General features: G+C 42.5%; 2 protein-coding genes across 3 annotated transcripts; both read right to left on the reverse strand.

Annotated features, from left to right (window-relative positions):
* Window positions 1-593: 593 nt before the first annotated feature.
* Window positions 594-12,059, reverse strand: LOC109643592 (multidrug resistance-associated protein 1-like). The gene is made up of 30 exons (XM_069514133.1): window positions 11,910-12,059; window positions 11,394-11,573; window positions 11,154-11,279; window positions 10,914-11,051; window positions 10,180-10,305; window positions 10,001-10,062; window positions 9,683-9,811; window positions 9,327-9,545; window positions 8,990-9,167; window positions 8,617-8,778; window positions 8,362-8,454; window positions 8,081-8,284; window positions 7,805-7,951; window positions 7,602-7,689; window positions 7,126-7,322; window positions 6,855-7,031; window positions 6,569-6,736; window positions 6,191-6,380; window positions 5,491-5,563; window positions 5,227-5,335; window positions 4,881-5,088; window positions 4,281-4,591; window positions 4,002-4,201; window positions 3,754-3,880; window positions 3,271-3,372; window positions 2,936-3,082; window positions 2,698-2,856; window positions 2,432-2,598; window positions 1,978-2,172; window positions 594-1,730 (listed from the first exon to the last, which is right to left on the reverse strand). The coding sequence occupies exons 1-30, from the start codon at window positions 11,949-11,951 to the stop codon at window positions 1,622-1,624; spliced, it is 4,533 nt and encodes a 1,510-aa protein (XP_069370234.1). The 5' UTR covers window positions 11,952-12,059; the 3' UTR covers window positions 594-1,621.
* A 544-nt stretch (window positions 12,060-12,603) lies between these two features.
* epb41l4a (erythrocyte membrane protein band 4.1 like 4A) lies at window positions 12,604-18,259 on the reverse strand. Of its 2 annotated transcripts, none has more exons than XM_069514154.1 (21): window positions 17,914-18,259; window positions 17,696-17,800; window positions 17,564-17,609; window positions 17,346-17,421; window positions 16,998-17,095; window positions 16,740-16,815; window positions 16,551-16,638; window positions 16,040-16,128; window positions 15,821-15,884; window positions 15,519-15,610; window positions 15,363-15,407; window positions 15,041-15,150; window positions 14,864-14,933; window positions 14,645-14,713; window positions 14,305-14,370; window positions 14,178-14,231; window positions 14,009-14,092; window positions 13,761-13,796; window positions 13,415-13,483; window positions 13,259-13,339; window positions 12,604-13,179 (listed from the first exon to the last, which is right to left on the reverse strand). In XM_069514154.1, the coding sequence occupies exons 1-21, from the start codon at window positions 18,004-18,006 to the stop codon at window positions 13,101-13,103; spliced, it is 1,590 nt and encodes a 529-aa protein (XP_069370255.1). In that variant the 5' UTR covers window positions 18,007-18,259; the 3' UTR covers window positions 12,604-13,100. The 2 variants fall into 2 exon arrangements, with proteins under 2 accessions (XP_069370255.1, XP_069370254.1); XM_069514153.1 differs by having other exon boundaries at window positions 12,612-13,179; window positions 14,645-14,758; window positions 17,914-18,255.
* Window positions 18,260-18,424: the final 165 nt, after the last annotated feature.

The following is an 18,424-nucleotide window of genomic DNA, read 5'->3' on the forward strand; positions in this document are numbered from 1 at the left end:
CAATTTAATTTCCCTCCATATAAACCCTGGTCAACCCCTCCCCCCCCGGTGCCCCCCCCCATTAAGAACCACCGCCCTAGACAAACACTCCAGCTGTTGATCTGCTGACCTGCCATCACATATTATATCAAGACTAATTATCCTAAATCCCTGTGACAAACAATGAGGGTTAAAAAGTTATTGACTTTTTCTTTCCAAGAAATAAATAATTTCCACATTTGATTGTTTGTATCACAAACTTCTTCACGTGTGGTGAAAAGAAAACTTGAATTAGTTCAATCTAAAAGCAGCTGGAGGAAGAACGTCACAAACTACATCTCAAGTAAAGCGTGAAGTAGAATCAGATCCTATAAATGAACCATGTTCATCAGCTCAACAAATCTCAAATCAGTAGTTTCGTGTTATTACAATATAGTAATTTATCAGACGACGTGAAGTGTTTTGTGTTTCAATCATTAATTATCTCGTTATAACATAAGTTTTATGTTATGTGATAAAATAAAGTGAAACATTTCACGTGACAAGTTTGTATGTTGTAAATGAAAACATCACGTCATGAAACTTAAGATAAGAAACATTTATTCATCCTGTCAAATTCAGCTGCAACAAGAAAACACATGAAAGTATAAAATGAAATAAATTAGAACATTTAAATGGGACATGCATCATACACATGAAGTTATTTTGTTACAGCAATAAACTGAAAATAAACTTTACGTTCCTGGAACCAACGATGTTAAAGCCTGAAACTGACCGAGCTCAAACTAAAGTGTTGTTTTGAACTCAGGTCAGTGAAACGTTGGAAGGTTTCTCTCATTCGTAGTAAAGTTGTAATTGTTGGAGCTGCGGTTTAATCTCCGGGTCAAACAAAGCTAAAGCTGCGTAACTGAAGCGGAGAACAAGAGGATGATGTCGGGTGTTTTGTTGAGCAGCAGAGGGTTTTATTCTTCACTTAATCCCACGCTAATCAGACGCTAATCTCCCCTTTGTTATTCTCATCCACAGGAAACAACCGGTGTAAATCTGCTGTTCCGATTGGACACAGAGATCCTGAACCATCTCCTGCTGCTCCGTCTCCCAGCCGATGAAGAAAAGACATCAACCGCTCCGCTCAACATCTTTATGCTCCTGAGTTTCTCTGCGTGTGAATCTCCTGCAGAGGTGAAAAGGGATCGGAGGAGGTTGAAGGAGCTGCAGGTGGAGACAGAGGAGCTGGAGGAGTCTGAACAGAGGAGGAGCAGCAGGAGATTTAAACGGATTAAATGCAAAGTAAATGACACTGAATCATTTAATCCAACATTTCCACGTCTCCCTGTGATTTTCCTCGTAGACATTCTTCTCTTTCACTTCCTAACAGACCTGGAAATGACTCAGGCTCCAGGTTTGATGACTGATTCTATTTATTTCATTTAAATATTTTATTCAAGTTAATTTGAAACACAGTAAAAACAAATCATTAGTTAATTAATAAATAATATGGAAAAGCACGTACATAAAAACACAAACATAGATATCAAACCCCCCCCCCCAACCCTAACGCCAACATGAGTCCAGCTTTGTCTTGAATTTGTCTTTACACACAGGAGGAGGACGTTTGTCTCAGCAGTTCTTCTTCAGAGGTTCAAACCAAACCAGCCTCCACACACATCTGATAGAAAAGACCCTGAAGGTGGACGAGCTGAGCGGGAGAGTCCATCTCTGCAATGGAGCCTCTGTCCATCACAATGACCCTGAGGACAGACGACAAGAGACACGTCAGACGAAAAAGTCTCAACAAGGACAACGACCCACGAGGGACACGACTCAGACACAAGTCGAGTCTGACGAGTCAAACAAGTGTGAGGAAAGAAATGGAGAAAATAGAAAGACGTAAACAAAAGATGTCCACAGCTGGATGGACACGTGACATCTGTCTGCTGCTCCACCTGAAAGAAGAACTCTGGACAAAGTCTGAACGGTGGAAGTTGTGTCTGTTACCTTGTGTAGTCCATGATGGTGTTGAGGCGGTGAGCGATGGTCAGAACTGTGCAGTCATCGAACTGACTGCGGATGGTGGACTGGATCAGCTGATCCGTCTTCAGGTCGACAGCAGCCGTCGCTTCATCCAAAACCAGGATCCTGGTTTTCCGGAGCAGAGCTCGAGCCAAACACAGGAGCTGCCGCTGACCCAGACTGAAACACACAGAGCTCTCGTTTCAGTCACTGTTTTAATCTCAGGTCAGAAGCTGCATCTGATCTCGTTCGGGTTTGGTCTTCGTTGTCTACGTGGCCCTCGAGGACCGCCTCCTGAATTGAGACACATCTTTAGTTTCGATGTTAGTAACACAAATACAGGTAACATCGCCCCCTGGTGTTGGGGTTTTACTCCGGTGTCACATCAGTGACGTGTTAGTCGGGTAAACTTCCCGCAGTGTGTCGTCGGTGGGTTCACCTCAGGTTCTCTCCTCCTTCACTGCACTGATGGTCGAGTTTCTGAGGCAGTTCCAACACGAAGCTGCGAAGATGAGCGAGTTCCAGAGCTTTCCACAGATCGTCTTCTGAACAGGTGTCGAACGGGTCGAGGTTCATCCTCAGAGACCCAGAAAACAACACCGGGTCCTGGAAACAGAAGGTTGAGGTTGAGCTGTGGTTGGTTTAGTTTAGGTTAAGGTTTGGTTAGTTTAGATTAGGTAGACGTTCAGAGTGCGGAGCGCTGACCTGAGGAATGATGGTGATTCTGGATCTGAGATCCTGGAGGCCCAAATGAGCGATGTTGATTCCATCGATAACGATTCGTCCGCTCGCCGCCTCCAGAATCCTGAAGATTCCCAAAGCAAGAGACGATTTTCCGGCTCCTGTTCTTCCAACGATCCCGACCTGACAAACCAAAAACAGTATTAAAGAAGAAGAAGTATTTTACAGACACAAAGTTTTGAACAGACTTTTCTCTCCTGACCTTCTCTCTGTTCTGGATGTTGATGGAAATGTTCTTTAAGGCCCAGTCCAGATCTTTCCGGTACTTAAGTCCATAATCTTCAAACTCGATGGTTCCCGTGGTCGGCCACTCCGCCGGCAGCAAACTGTCCTCCAGGGTCCAGGCCGCCTAACACATGAGGTCATTATCTCAGTTTAACAAAATCAGGATATGTTCAATCAATGACTGGATTAACTCAGTATCAGAAATCAGATTACACTTTAATATATACAGTACAAACACATATTATATAAACAGAGATAGGATATATAGATAACTCTATATGAACCCTGGGGGGTGTTTGTGCAGCAGCGAACCTCTTTGGGTGTCTCCTCGTACTCCTTCACTCGCTCCACAGACACGATGTTGTTCTCCACGTCGGTCCAGGAACGAACGATCCAGCTCAGGATTCCCGTCACCTGGGAAACCACAAACACTGATTCATGATAGAATTCCAATAAAATCAATAACTTCAATCAATGACATCTTTTGTTGCCATGGAAACAGTGACGCCGCTGCTTTAATTTAGTTTTTTAAAGTTGTTTTTAACGAATTCAAACGTTTCTCTGAGCTTTGTGACGTTTAATAAACATTTTATTTTATTATTTCAAATATATTGAAACAAGTCATAAAAAGTGTGTAAGTTAAAAGACAGAATGACCAATGATCAATCAATCTAAAGTTTATTATCACAAATATAAATACTAAATACTACTAATACTAAAACTCTAAACTTCCTCAAAACCATCTGATCTTTTTCTCAGGTTGAAATTGTTGATTGAATAAAAAACAGTTTTAACCTGGAGAGAATGTGTAACAGCCAAACCCACGATTCCCGGACTGAGTTCATCCCGACCTCGAACACACAAGATGGCCGCCGCCAAAACCAGCAAGTTCCCCAAAAACTCCAGGTTCACCGCCAGCCACCTGAACCAGGACACGTTATATATACATATACACACAGATATATAAATAAATATATATATATATATATATATATATATATAATCTTTATTATGTTAAATATCATGAAAATGTTTGAATGAACCTGGTGGCGACAAATCGAGGGAAATAAGCTTCCTGGTTGTTGTCGATGCGACGGTGGGCCTGCAGGACGAATCTCTGTTGTTCGCCAAACGCTCGGATGACGGCGGCTCCTTGCACCGTCTCGTTGAAGTGACTGTAAACCGGCGAGCGACTCACCGCCTCCAGGCGTCGCAGCTGACACGATGACGCCACGTAGAAACTCTGGAGACAAAAAAACATGGAAAACTATTTATCTCGAGACTTCAGCTCAGGGACGACAGCGTTCGAGAAACACCTTCACCTGTATGAAGACGTAGACGCAGGCCAGGGGGAGGAGCACCAGCCCTGCGAAGGGCGTGGCCAACAACACGATGATGCAGATCTCCAGCAGCTTGAACAAGTAACCCAGCATCATCTTCAGCCCGTCAGGAATCATGCAGTCGATGGCGTCAATCTCTTTAGAGAAGCGATTCAGGAGGTTCCCGCTGGGCGTCACCTCAAAGAAGGACATGGGCGAGTGCAGCACGCTGTGGAGGAGATCAGCGTGAAGGTGGCGTGAAGCTACGATACCGCCCAGAGCGATGGCGAGCGTCGTCCCAAACATGGCCATCGCTGAAACACAGAGAAATAAGTGGTCATGAGGTCAAGTCGGATTTTGTCGTATGGTTCTAGATCAGATCTGACGTTTGGTACAAGTTAAGGGTTAGTTGATGATGGGTTAGTTGATGATGGGTTAGTTGATGATGGGTTAGTTGATGATGGGTTATTTGATGATGGGTTAGGCCAGGGTTAATTTAAGCTAGGTTAGTTTAGCTTAGGAGAGTTTAGAGTTTGGGTTAGGTTAAGTTTAGGTGAGTTCCACAGAATCCCACACATGCAACACGTATGTACTGCGTCTCACCCTGAGTGAACCCGAGTGCTGCGAACACGCTGAGTTTCAGCTCGTGGTCGCTCTGGGTTCCGTTGACGGGCTTCTCGTCGGCCCAGAGGCTCAGCCAATAGTTGTAGGCCAGCGACGCGGCCTGTTGGAAGGCACAGAGGAGGATGATGGACATGATGATGGTCAGCCCGATGGTCCGGAAGTACTCTCTGTACATCTGCAGCTTCACCTGCAACACAGGAGAAACATCTTTCATCAATTCATCCATCGATTGATTGATTGATTGATTGATTGACTTTTACAGTTGATGATTCAAACAGAAACTATAATTATGACACAAATCAAAACATGAATGAAAGCCACTCACTCTCCCTGTGTGAACTTTATCAGCCTTCGTTAGTTTTCCAGCTTCTTCAACATCCAGCTCCTGATCAACATTGTTCATCACCTGAAGACTAGTACTGCTCATATCACAGCTGCAACACACACACACACACAGAAACACAGAAACACAACACACGCACACACATAGAGACACAACACACACAGAAACACACACACGTGGCACATTATGTGCAAAAAATATAAATATTGTTGTTTATTCACATAAAACCATATTAACGTTTTTTACCTGATCAGCTGCTCCTGAGAAAGATCGATGGAAAAATCAATCTGACTGAGACGAGACACTGACTTCCTTCTGCCTACACACACACACACACACACACACACACACACACACACACACACGTTATAAGTACCATAATGAGAAAGAATCCGACTTGATTCTCTCAGAAATGTTAAAGTAAAATCTTCTGAAACTTGACAAAGTGACAGTGATGGTCAACATGAACAAGAGGGAGGTGAAATATCGGTGTCACGTCTCAGGGAATGTTTAGAAATAATAGTAGTTGTGTTCCTCTGGTTAGTTGTGTTCCTGTGGTTAGTTGTGTTCCTCTGGTTAGTTGTGTTCCTCTGGTTAGTTGTGTTCCTCTGGTTAGTTGTCGTCCTCTTGTTAGTTGTGTTCCTCTTGTTAGTTGTGTTCCTCTGGTTAGTTGTGTTCCTCTGGTTAGTTGTGTTCCTCTTGTTAGTTGTCGTCCTCTGGTTAGTTGTGTTCCAATGGTTAGTTGTGTTCCTGTGGTTAGTTGTGTTCCTCTGGTTAGTTGTGTTCCTGTGGTTAGTTGTCGTCCTGTGGTTAGTTGTGTTCCTGTGGTTAGTTGTGTTCCTCTGGTTAGTTGTCGTCCTCTGGTTAGTTGTCGTCCTCTGGTTAGTTGTGTTCCTCTGGTTAGTTGTCGTCCTCTGGTTAGTTGTGTTCCTGTCATTGTTCTCACTCTTGTCTTGGAGTGTGGTTCTTTCTCGACTGTGTTTTCCACTGAAGGTTTGGATTAATTTGGCGAAGGTTCCTTTTCTGTCCATCAGCTCCGTGTAGGAGCCCGACTCAGAGATCCGACCGTCGTCCATCACCAGGACCAGGTCGGCTTTCGACAGGAAACCGAGGCCGTGAGTCACCAGAACTCGAGTCTTAAAAACAAGACGTTTAAATAAGCTTAAACAATAAAACTCATTTAAAACACTTTTATAAACACGTACGTCATCATCACAACAAACCGTCAAATACAACAACACTTTCTAAACAAAAAAAAATATTTTTGTTATTTACAACTTTCTCTGAAGAAGAATGGAGCAAAGAGTCATGGGAAATGTCTCACCTTGTCTTTAAGAATCCCTCTGGGTCCAATAACTCGATCAAAGATGTGTTGTCCCACATGAGCGTCAACGGCCGACAGTGGGTCGTCCAACAAGTAAACATCGGACCTCCTGTAGACGGCTCGAGCCAGACTCACCCTCTGCTTCTGACCTCCAGACAGGTTCAAACCCTGCGGTCAGTGAACGCATCGTCAGTAAGCTACTGGACAAATGCACCATCAATATACTGTGCTCCTGAACGCATCATCAGTAGGTGGGGCTGGGTGGGGTTGGGGTGGGTGACGGTACCTTCTCTCCGATCTCGGTGGCGTCTCCGGCAGGAAGCAGGTCGAGGTCCGGCAGCAGAGCGCAGGCGTCCAGCACACGATGATACCAGCTCTCCTTCCTCTCTCCACCAAACAAAATGTTTTCCTTCACTGATGCATTCTGGACCCAAGACTGCTGAGGAACATAACCCACCGAGCCCTGCACACACACACACACACACAAAGAGAGACACACAGTAAAACATTAATCACAAAGAAAGAATCAATTATAAAACACGTTTCTTTAAACTCACCTTGATGGAGACAAAGCCACGCCTCCTCTCCATCTCTCCCAACATGGCCGACAGAAGAGACGACTTCCCTGAGCCGACGTGACCGACCACAGCGACGAGAGAACCCGTCTTCACCTTCACATGGATCCTCTGCAGACATGGAGAATCCTCAGGGGACCAGGAGAAGAAGCCGCCCTCGATCACGACAGCGTCACCGTCTATGGAGGAACACGCGGAAATAACATGTTTTGTGGATTTACAGAAACTGAATTCATCTTCAGTCACTGAAGGTTCAAATAAATTACAAATCTTCAGTTATAAATAAAGTTGGTTTAAAAAAGACTTTCTTTTACGTCTTTCTTTCAACTTTCAACTTTTCAAAAAGTTGTGGTTAGAGAGAAGATTTTTTTTATCTTTACCTAAAATGACTGAATCGTTAGAAACAACTTAATCAACATCACCACCAGGGGGCGATGATTTGGCTTCACTCATCGTACCTTTGCTGTGATGAAGTCTTTCCACGTCGTCAGGTCGAAGTTCATCTAGACACAGGAAGTCTGTCAGACGTCGGAGCGAGATGACGGCCTGATTAAAAAAAACAAAAGAAATATTATTCATCAACATTTCATATAATGTTTTCTAAGACTCAAAGAGACAAAGACTCAAAGAGACAAAGACTCAAAGAGACAAAGACTCTGACCTGCATGGTCGTGTTCATGGCGAAGGGAAGTTGACTCAGAGGAGTTTTCAGGATGTTGATGAGAGCGACGGAAACAAAGATCTTCTGAGCATCAAGAACGTTTCGCTCATCGAACAAAACGTAGACGCCGAATACAGAGAGGGCGATCTGAGGGGGGGGGGTGGAAAACAAGGATCACATGACACAGATGTGGGACCAGATGTTTCTGTGATGTTGAAGCGGACGTTGGACAGATGCTGGACTCTGTACAGATGTTCAGGCAGATGTGCGACTCACCAGGAAGGAGGAGGAGTTGAATGAGGCCAGAGAGACGGAGTAGAGGATCTGAGATTTCTTCAGGGCGTTGAGTTCTCCGTCTCTCAGGACGCCGACGCGTCGCAGGAACGCTTCCTCCCACGAATAGAACTTGAGGATCTTGATGCCGCTCAGGATCTCGCTCATCAGCTTGATCCGACCGTCCATGAACTTCATCTGAACCTCCTGACGGACGACGATCAGAAAATAAAACTACTAAACAATCACAAACATTTGGTTTGAAGAGAAAAAAGTTTTCTCACCTGAAGTTTGCTTCTCATTTTAGCCAAAACTCCGTTAAGAGGAAAAATCAGGATGACGGCCGTGATCCCAGCGAGAGCCGGAGGACCGAGCAGCTGTCAATCAATCAGTCAATCAATCAATCAATCATGATGTTGATGTCTTCACATTTATAATATTTAATATTTATGTTTATATTTACTTTTGCATTTACAGTGTTTGTGTTTCTAATGTTTACATTTATATTGTTTGTTCATGATGTTTGTGTTTACGTTTACCTGCCACAGGAAGTAGAAGCACAGTGAGATTTCGATGGGTGCGATCCAAACACTGTTGAAATAAACAACAACGTCCATCAGCTTCTGAGCATCGGCTGAAACCAGATTAATAATTTCTCCCAAAGTGACTTGTCGCCGTGCAGCGCTGCTCATCACCAGACTCTGAAGATTCAAAGACACAAAACTTTAGTCACAACTTTACTCATCGCCGTGGTGATCTGACACCAGCCTGAAAGTGTCTTTGTGTTTTCCAAAATAAAAGATTAATTAATTGAATTGACATTTAAGTTAATTATGAATTCAGTTTAGTTTGTTTGGGGTTAGGGTCTTTGTGTTGTCTGTCTCTCACCTGTCTGTCTGTCACCTGTCTTACCTTCTTGTAGATGAGTGCGATCACACTCGTTTTCAGTCTCATTCCGACGGTGAAGCAGTGAATCATGTACTGATGATTGAGGACGGACTGAAGACACGACAACAGGAAGAGAAGCGACGCAAACAGGAAACCTTTCCAAGTCTCCGCCTCTTTGTCCCGCATGAAGACCAGCAGACAACTGTAAACAACAAACAATATCAAAGTAAACAACAAAGTAAACCTCATCCTCACCTGACGTCCCGTCATCTCATCATCAGATAAACGTGTTCACGTTGTTCCATGTGACTGCAGGTGTTGCTGTTTCTGAAGGTGTCCTGACGTCACCTCTACGACTCACCTGAGCACCTGTGGCACGGCGAACATGAAGGCGTCGTGGAGGAGGAGACACAGTGTACCCTGCAGGAAGTAAGGCCCAAAGCTCCGCCCCAGAGCACGTATAAGGAAGAGGCTGTAGCCCCGCCCCTTCCTCTTCTCCTTCAACAGGTGAGTTTTTTCAGTCGGTCCAGCAAAACCAATCAACCGGGACCAGAATGGTCCAGAAGCTCCAGGCTCCTCCCTGCAGCACGGACAGTGGAGGATAATAAAACACACAACACACATGTTCTAATATTCCTCCGTTTCCTGTTCGCTCAACTGTTTCCAGAAGTCATCCAGGCTTTAATTTGTTTAAATACTCAGCGTGAAAGTTCGTACTGCATCTGTTTCCTGTTCTGAGTCCAGAACTTCTCCAAGTCTGTCATGATCCGCATCGATGAGTCCTGTTCTCGCAGTGGCCACAGATCTGCAGCCTGCAGGGGGCGCTGGTAACCCTGGACCACCAAACTGACAGAGAGATGAAACATGACTGTTAACCAACGGTTAGCCGGGAATATTTTTAAATTCTCACTTCGAGTTTCAGCTTGAAGTCATGGAAATAAAATAAAAGTGTTGGGGGTTAGTTCAGGGTTAAGACGTTAAGTTGAGTTGAGTCGAGTTAGTGAGTTGAGTCAAGCTGAGTCATGATGTTCGTACCTGCTGAACCAGAAGAAGAAAAACTTTGAAAGAAACGAGGCGTCTGCCTCTGGACATTGGTTCTAACGAGAGAAGGTTACAGTCAGATTTAACCAACTACAACGAACTTTCTATCAACTTTTACGAACCTCAGATTTAACATATTTAATGAGACACAATGACGTAGACATGTGTGTCACCTGGACGTGAGTGTGTGCTTCCAGATGTGTCCGTCGATCTGAGAAGCAGCAGAGAACGAGTTCGATGAGTTGGATGAAAAAACAGATGAAGAACGCGGTGAAACGAAAAGCATCTGATGAAAACCCCTGAAACAGCAGAGAGCAGAGGTCAAAGGTCAGAAGGCTTCATCATCATATTAATTTTTGTCATCATCATCATCATCATCATGTCTTCTTCATCATCATCTTCATCGTCGTCCTCTGTTGTTGAGTTTGTTCCACCGACGTCAACAGAAATAAGCAAACTTGAACTTTCCGTTTCACATGAACTGTTTTCTATGAAACGATGAACTTGAGTTCAGGTGGTAGGTTAGAGTCCGATCGTGACATTCCACACGTCATGGACACAAAAACAGTCTCCGTCCGTCATCATGTGATTTGTGTGACAGTCAAAGACAGAAACAAGGAACCAACAGGAGTTCAGAGCAGGTTGATATGAAAAAATAAAATGTGTCGGTGACAAACAAACAGCAACAGAACCAATCTGGTGTCAAGGGGGACACACCTGAGGACACCTGCTGGTATGAGGACAGACATGTCAGGTAACGGAGACACTGCTGCCACTGCTGCCACTGCCCATGAGCAAGACAGTGTCCTCAGAGAACCTACACCATCAGGTCATCAAAACATCCTCCCGCCCTTGATTAGGAAAAGGTTCCTACTGATCCTGATCCTGAACCTGATCAGACAGATACCTGATCAATAATCTGCTCGATGTTGACCTTCAGAGGAACGATGGAGCAAAGAACCAGAAGTGTCCAGAAGAGGAAGAGGATGACCGAGGAACGACAGCCCTTCATCCTCTCGACCTGGATTATAACAACAGCCAGAACCTGAGGAAGAATCAGACAGTGGACGATCAATTGATCAGCCGATTGACTGATTGATCAATGCCCCATGGAATCCAGAACACGCATGAAGGAGTCATGACGTACCAGAGTGAGGCTCCGAATCATTGGACCCAGCAGGATCAGCAGGTGGTTCTGGATCTCGTCGTTCTTCTTCACGAAAAAGTAAAACATCTCCAGGGGACCAAAGGAGGCCAAGCTGAAACCAAGGAGCTGCAACAGGGTCCCCAAAGTCACAGGTTAGACCACCATGACCCAGGTTAGTCCACTCAAATCGAGGTTAGTCCGCTTAGACCCAGATTACACCACAAAGTTTAGTTTTCTTACCGTCTTGCTGCAGCAGAGTTTGGACAGTGGGATGACGCCTCGGTACGAGCGTAGCTGCAGGTAGAGCAGGTAAAGAGGAGAACAGGTCCACAGGTAAACGCAGGGGAACCACACCAGAGCCGTGTGCTGAAAACACTGGGTCAGGTCTGGTTTGGAGGTGTACCAGGTCAGGTTCCAGTCCTGAATCCACAGAAAACCACGGTGATATGTCACTGATACATGATGTCACTGATACATGATGTCACTGATAAATGATGTCACTGATACATGATGTCAGTGATACATGATGTCAGTGATACATGATGTCACTGACACTGAGATTAACTCGGACTCAGACACTGAACATCTGAAAATGTTGAATCAAACTTCATGCGGTCGAATCAGATTCAGGTTCATATCAATGAATCAATGATTTTAAAGAAGATGTTTCGTTCAAACATTTTGCATCCTCTGTTTTTCTGGTTGAATTAGATATTTTACATAATTACATGAAACATGATTAAAGATGAAACTCACCCAGAACGGATCCAGACCACTCACACTGCACAGCTCCTCCATTTCTTCTTCTTCACTCTTCCTCTTCTTCTCCTTCTTCTACAAATTGTTACCAAATAAAACCAAACTAAACCCTGCCGAGAGAACACCACGTCTCAATCTCTCTCTCTCCCTCTCGCTCTGTCTCTCTCTCTCTCTCTCCCTCTCGCTCTGTCTCTCTCTCTCTCTCTCCCTCTCGCTCTGTCTCTCTCTCTCTCTCTCACTCTCGCTCTGTCTCTCTCTCTTACTCTCGCTCTCTCTCTCTCCCTCTCTCCTTCTCTCTTTCTCTCTCTCCCTCTCTCTGAATATTTCTCCGTCCCTCTTTGTTTACTCATCTTTAAATATAATGTAATTACATTTGAACGTGATATAATGTGTAAATGTTATATATAATATATTGTTATAAATATGAATAATGTTTATTTTCTTATTGTAAACGTAATTTCAGACACGAAAACAAGTAAAAAATAAATCGAACAGCAGTGTGAGGCATTCTAACGATAACATGTTCACAAGGCAAAAATGAATTTTGGAAGGTCACTGTGACCTTGACCTTTGACCTCCAAATGCTATTCAGATCCAACTTGAGTCCATGTTGTTTTCGGTTCATGAGAACAAAAGTTGGAGAAACAGCAGCTGCAGCTGTTCGTCACGCTCTGTCTCTGAATTCAACACGAGGCTGTGAATCGTGTCGTTTTTAAACTTCAGTGATGAGCTGTGACGTCAGAGGACAGTTTGTCCTTTAACACTCGTCAGATTGTTCTGATCTGATCTGTTTGTATAATTAACACACAATCACTGATATGAAATTATTACTCATGTTTAATTAATGATGTGTTAGTATAATACACAATTAAGTACTGATACATGAGTATAACTCATATTAATATTATTTCTTTCATCAGTCTGAAAATCAAAACACAAAAAACATTAACATGTGTATTTTTAAAGTAAAATATATATACCATTACAAAATGTACTGTATGATGTTAATAAATATATATACACACACATACATACTGTATATACAGTAAAAACTGCTGTCAGTACACAATGAAATCATTTTATGACGAGAAAATGACAATAAAAACCTTCATGTTACAGAAGCATATTACATATTTTATATGGAGACAAATAGATGAACTGTTCTTGGAAAACAAATTGGCCGCAGCCTCAGGGACTTATGGGTAATTGGCAGAGAGTGCCCGTTGTCTTGGTGACAGGAAGAGGCGGAACCAGCTCCGTCTTTGAACTAAAAGAAAAACAACGATCAGCAAATGATTTTCACTGATTGATGACATCACTGATCGGAACACTTGACTGTCACCTACAGGAAGTCTGACGCCGATGTACAGCGACGATGTCGCCGCCTCCTTGGAGAATGGCGCACTCTGATTGGTTCTCCTGACACTCTGTAAGACACAAGGTTCCATAATTACCTCCTTCTTTCTCTTCCTCTTTCCCTCTTTCCCTCACTCTATCTTTACCTCACTTCCATATAAGGTATTTCCTCTGACTGTCTGTTGGGGAGAGTGTTGGGATCCACCAGCTGTTTCCTGTTCACACACACACACACACAGGCACACACACACACACACACACACACACACACACACACACACACACACACACACACACACACACACACACACACACACACACACACACACAGAATGTAAATGTCATGTGCAGTTCTACAGAGTCTCCTGTAGGGGGAGCAGCAGATACAGTCTTCTTGTCCATAAACTGAATCTTCAAATCATTCAGAGCCAAAGTAACTTAGCTTAGCATCTTAGCAAGAATGTCCACACACACACACACACACACACTTACTGGATGTGTTGCCATATGACGACATCAGGACTCTGTCTACAAAGAAGATAGAGAATTAGCATTAGCATTAGCTATCATTGCCATTGTTATAATGTGGCTCAGTTGTTAGCATTAGCCTCGCGGTATCATTTAGTAAAACTAAGAGACTGGTTCCCATTAGCCTAATTAACATCTGGCGCGGCTCATTGGAGGCAGGTGTCTGGTTGCCGTGGTGACTGCTCACTGAAAACAGGAAGTGATTTTATTACCGATTCTTTCTCCGGCGCCGCCGCTCGTTACTCCTTATCGTCTCTGATTCACTGCCACTGCTCGTGTTGCCACGGGAACGAGACCTGTGAGTTAAAGATGTTTCAACGACTTTGTTTAAAAAAAAAAAAAAATTAACATTATCATAAAAACATGAGACACGCCCCTCACCTCCTCCTCCTCTGCTGTCTGATTGGCTGATCACCATCCAGACTTCTGCTCCGCCTTAACCACAGAGAGGATGTCAGTCATTTTCTTTCTCTGCTTTTCTTTTTCTTTCTTTCAGTCTTTTTCTTACCACTGACGTCTCTCTCCATCTGGATCTTCTTTGGTATTTGCGGGAAACTTTGGGTTGAACAGACCCCTGGAGCCAGATTAAACGTCCACAGTAATCAGATTACATCCACACAGTAATCAGATTACATCCATAGAATAATAAGTTTATATTCACACAGTAATCATTTTATTTGGAATGTTTATCGTTACAATAATAAATCGATTCTTCACTTTGTGTCTAATGCTGAAGGATTCAAAGTTGGAATAAAAAGTTAGAATATAATAATAATGACAGTATTATCATCTTATTATAACCAATGACTTGCAGCTTGCAACTATAATTTTATCATTTCATGTTTTACCTCACAGGGCCGCTGTTTTCCCATGGTGCAAAGGGTTTAGCAACATCCTCCTTTGCTCCGCCCTCTGACCTGTGGATACAAGGTGCGTTGGAGATGGCCTCGGTCTGACTCCGGCTGCAGGGGTGGAGTTTAAAAACACAGACGTCAAGTGGAAAGCAGTTCGTCTCCAATGAGCCAATCACAACACGATCACATGACCACAGGACATCGCTCTCTCACCTGTGAACAGCAGGTGGTGCCGTCTGTGTCATCACTGGATCGCTGCTCTTACTCTCTTGTGTGTGATTGGCTGGAAATTTAGTAAATCTATCTTTGTATACAACTTTATTAAAACTCAAATCACGAAAGTAAATAATTACATTTTGCTAAAACAACAGTAAAACGAAGTGAACGTACGGTGGAGCCTCAAACAGAGATCTTTAGTTGTTGTTTGGTCGCGGACACTTTTGTTTGTCAGCTCGCCGACGTTCAGCCGGGGAGAAGCCAGAGTGGGCGAACAAGCAATGCTGCACAGAAAAGAGAGAGAGAAAGAGAACAGAACGTTTGATCGACGTTCATTTAAATAATAACGACAACGAAGTGATAAATCAAAAATTACATCTTTTGTTTTTTGTTTTTTTTGATTAAAAAAGAAAAAAGATAAAATGATTTATTTTTATTTTTACTTTATCAAAACAATTTTTTTTTTTAATCGTTAAAATAACAGTTGTGTTTTTACCTCTTGTGTCTCAGTTTGTGTGTCGAACGATTTGACTCCGACATCCTGAGGAAACACAATTAATATATCAGTTTCTGTGAGTGTGTGTGTGTGAGTGTGTGTGTGTTTGTGTGTGTGTGTGTGTGTGTGTGTGTGTGTGTGTTTTCATGTTGTCACCTGAAGAAAACATGATGCTCAACACAACATCTCCACAAACGTTTACAGTCGGATTCATCTGATGTATGAAAGAAGAACGACGTCTCTGAACCCTGTAACACACACACACACACACACACACGCACACACACTCACGCACACACACACACACACACACACACCATGTTTCTTTGTTGAGGTTTGTTCAGTTGTCTCCATGTGTGTGAACAATAAAGTTTATTAGCATCAATATGATCATGACATCATCAGGCAGTAGTATGACTAGCATTAGCATTAGCATTAGTTAGCCAATAGGAACTCACGTTTTTTCCAACGACTCGGAGCTCAAACGTTTTATTTTTGAAGTGAAGTTTGTTGATTCGCTGCCTGAGGAGAAGAGTCACATGACAGGTCACATGACCGCAGCACGAGAAACACCTTGTTACCGAGACGTTATTTATGATCGATATAACAACAGTGAATTCAAATGGCTGACGTATGGAAGATGTCGATCACAGATGTTCGTGAGGTCTCACTCCTACCAGAAATATTTTCCCACTAGCACTTTATTCTTATAGATGACCACGCCCACCGGAGTTGGACCCAGGAAGTACTCCGACTGGTTCTCGCCCTGGCAAAGCATCATGGGAGTGAAGACGGATCAGTAATTACACAAAACTAAATAAATATTAATAATAAGTTGAGTCGACAATTCAACTCTTGATATTTGTTACTCATTCGTCGTCATAGCAACAGATCATTGATTACAGTGTTATCGAGAAATATGATGAACAAACGTGTCGATGGACAAACTGACAGAAAAATATTTCATGGATCAACAGAGATTGATGAATGATCCATTTGTTATCAATGAATTTGTCACTGAACATTTGACGGATGAATGTGTGAAAAATGAAAGATGTTGGTTTCTTCTGCACTGATCATTAATAAGTTGTTAATCACTTGTAACTGATCAGTGCAGTGACTGTTAGTAATCAGTGATGATGATTTATTATGGATTATTAATGACTGATATGTGATTATTGATCTTACATAGGCATTGAACAGAGAGACACCGTACATCGTCAGAGAGCTGCAGAGAGACAGGAACAGATTCTGAGCCTGAGGACGAGAGACACCGCTGCACAGTGAGAGAGAGAGAGAGAGAGAGAGAATGTTTGTCTTCTTTAAAATTTGTGACTTTGTTTATTTTGAAAGGTTATTTCTGCATTTCCTGTCTACCTGAGTGACTTGTAGATTCTTTGCACTTCCTGGTTTTCACCTAACTCCTCTTCCTCAGTGACATCACCTCGATCAGCTGACGTGAAAAACAAGAAGAAATAAAACTATTTCACTGAAAACATTTCAAAAACAAATAGTTGAAATATATTTGACCAAAATTCATTGTTGTTAAAGTAAAAACAAACATAGACTTTGCTCAGATCAGTGATTAATCGATTGCAGCTGAATGATTGATTCCTATTAAAAGTCAGAACTGACCCTGCAGCATCAGAGCAGAGAGCCGGGGTCTGAGGTGGGCGGGGCACAGAAGACGACCTCGACAGATGTCCTGACGAAGCTGCAGGTAAAACTGACGCCTGAAACGAAAGAGAAGAATTTATCGACAAGAAAAAAACGACAAAATAATAATAATAATGATAATTATTACACTGTTTGTTTTGTATATTTCGTACAAAGAAACTGGTGAAGCTGAATTTAAAACATTTAAAAACTCAAGAGGATTAAAACTCTAAATAATTGATCCGATATTAAAAACTGCAGGAACAAAACTAAACAAAGACAAACAGGAAACAGTTTGTTTAAAACAGTCAATATGTTCAATCTCACCTCGTTTCCTCTTTGAGCTTTGACGGATTTTCAGCGTAAAACTTGACACCAAAATAAAAAATGTATGGTGGCCCCACTGAGATAAAACAATGAGAAATATATAACTTTAAACCAAATGATGACAGTTTTTAACAAAACGGCATCATTCTTAAAATAAAATCAATTTAATTTAAGTATTAATGATTCAAAATTATTAATAACATAATATAAAAACTTACTGAGGCCTCGATGTCGTGAGAGAGTTTTCAAGGGATCCAACCAGCGCTGAATAAAAATAATGACATTAAACTGAGTGAAATGTCGAAGGACGATAATGCTAATGCTAATGTTCAGACTCCACGTTTTCTCACCGTCTGTGTTTTGTCGTCACAGAATCTCAAACCGAAGAATTCCACTTCCACGACGTTCAGGTGAGAAAACACGTGCTGCAAGATGGCCGCCGCCTTCGAGGATCTCTGGGATTAAAAAACATTTCACATCAGGGTTTGGACAAAGAGACAGATGAGCAATATTTAAAATATAATATAATAAAGTATAATAAAATAATATAGTGAAAGTTCTCACTCACCTTTATGCCTTGTTCTGTCATCAGTGTGATCTTTGTATCATCCAATAGGAGGATTTCTCCATAAAATTCCTGGTTACCACGGAAACAGGCCATCTTTAAGACCACAGCGTTCGCAGAGATGAACCAATCACGAGCTGAGTTAGAGTTTAATCTGTTTTTTAACAACGTTTACTTTTTAAATGAAAAACTGTAAAAATGTCACTAACTCTCTCTCTCTCTCTCTCTCCTTCTCTCTCTAATCACTTCCCTCCCCGTGTTTTTCTCTTCTCTTCCTTTTCTTCGTCTTTCTGTCTCTCCCTTCTAGCTCTGTTGTCGTGTTGCCATGGTGACGCCCTCCGCCTCTCTATAGGTTGTTTAATCGTTTTGTTGCCATGGAGACGAAGCCCCCTCCTCTCTCATTTAGTCATTTGTTTTGTTTTGTTTCATAATAATCAGCTGTTTCATATATAGAATAATTGAAAATATACAAACTGACAAATACATAAACTGATAAATATGTAAACCTTCTGTA

The sequence above is a fragment of the Paralichthys olivaceus genome, chromosome 18 (assembly GCF_024713975.1).
Source record: "Paralichthys olivaceus isolate ysfri-2021 chromosome 18, ASM2471397v2, whole genome shotgun sequence".
Taxonomy (NCBI): Eukaryota; Metazoa; Chordata; class Actinopteri; order Pleuronectiformes; family Paralichthyidae; genus Paralichthys; species Paralichthys olivaceus.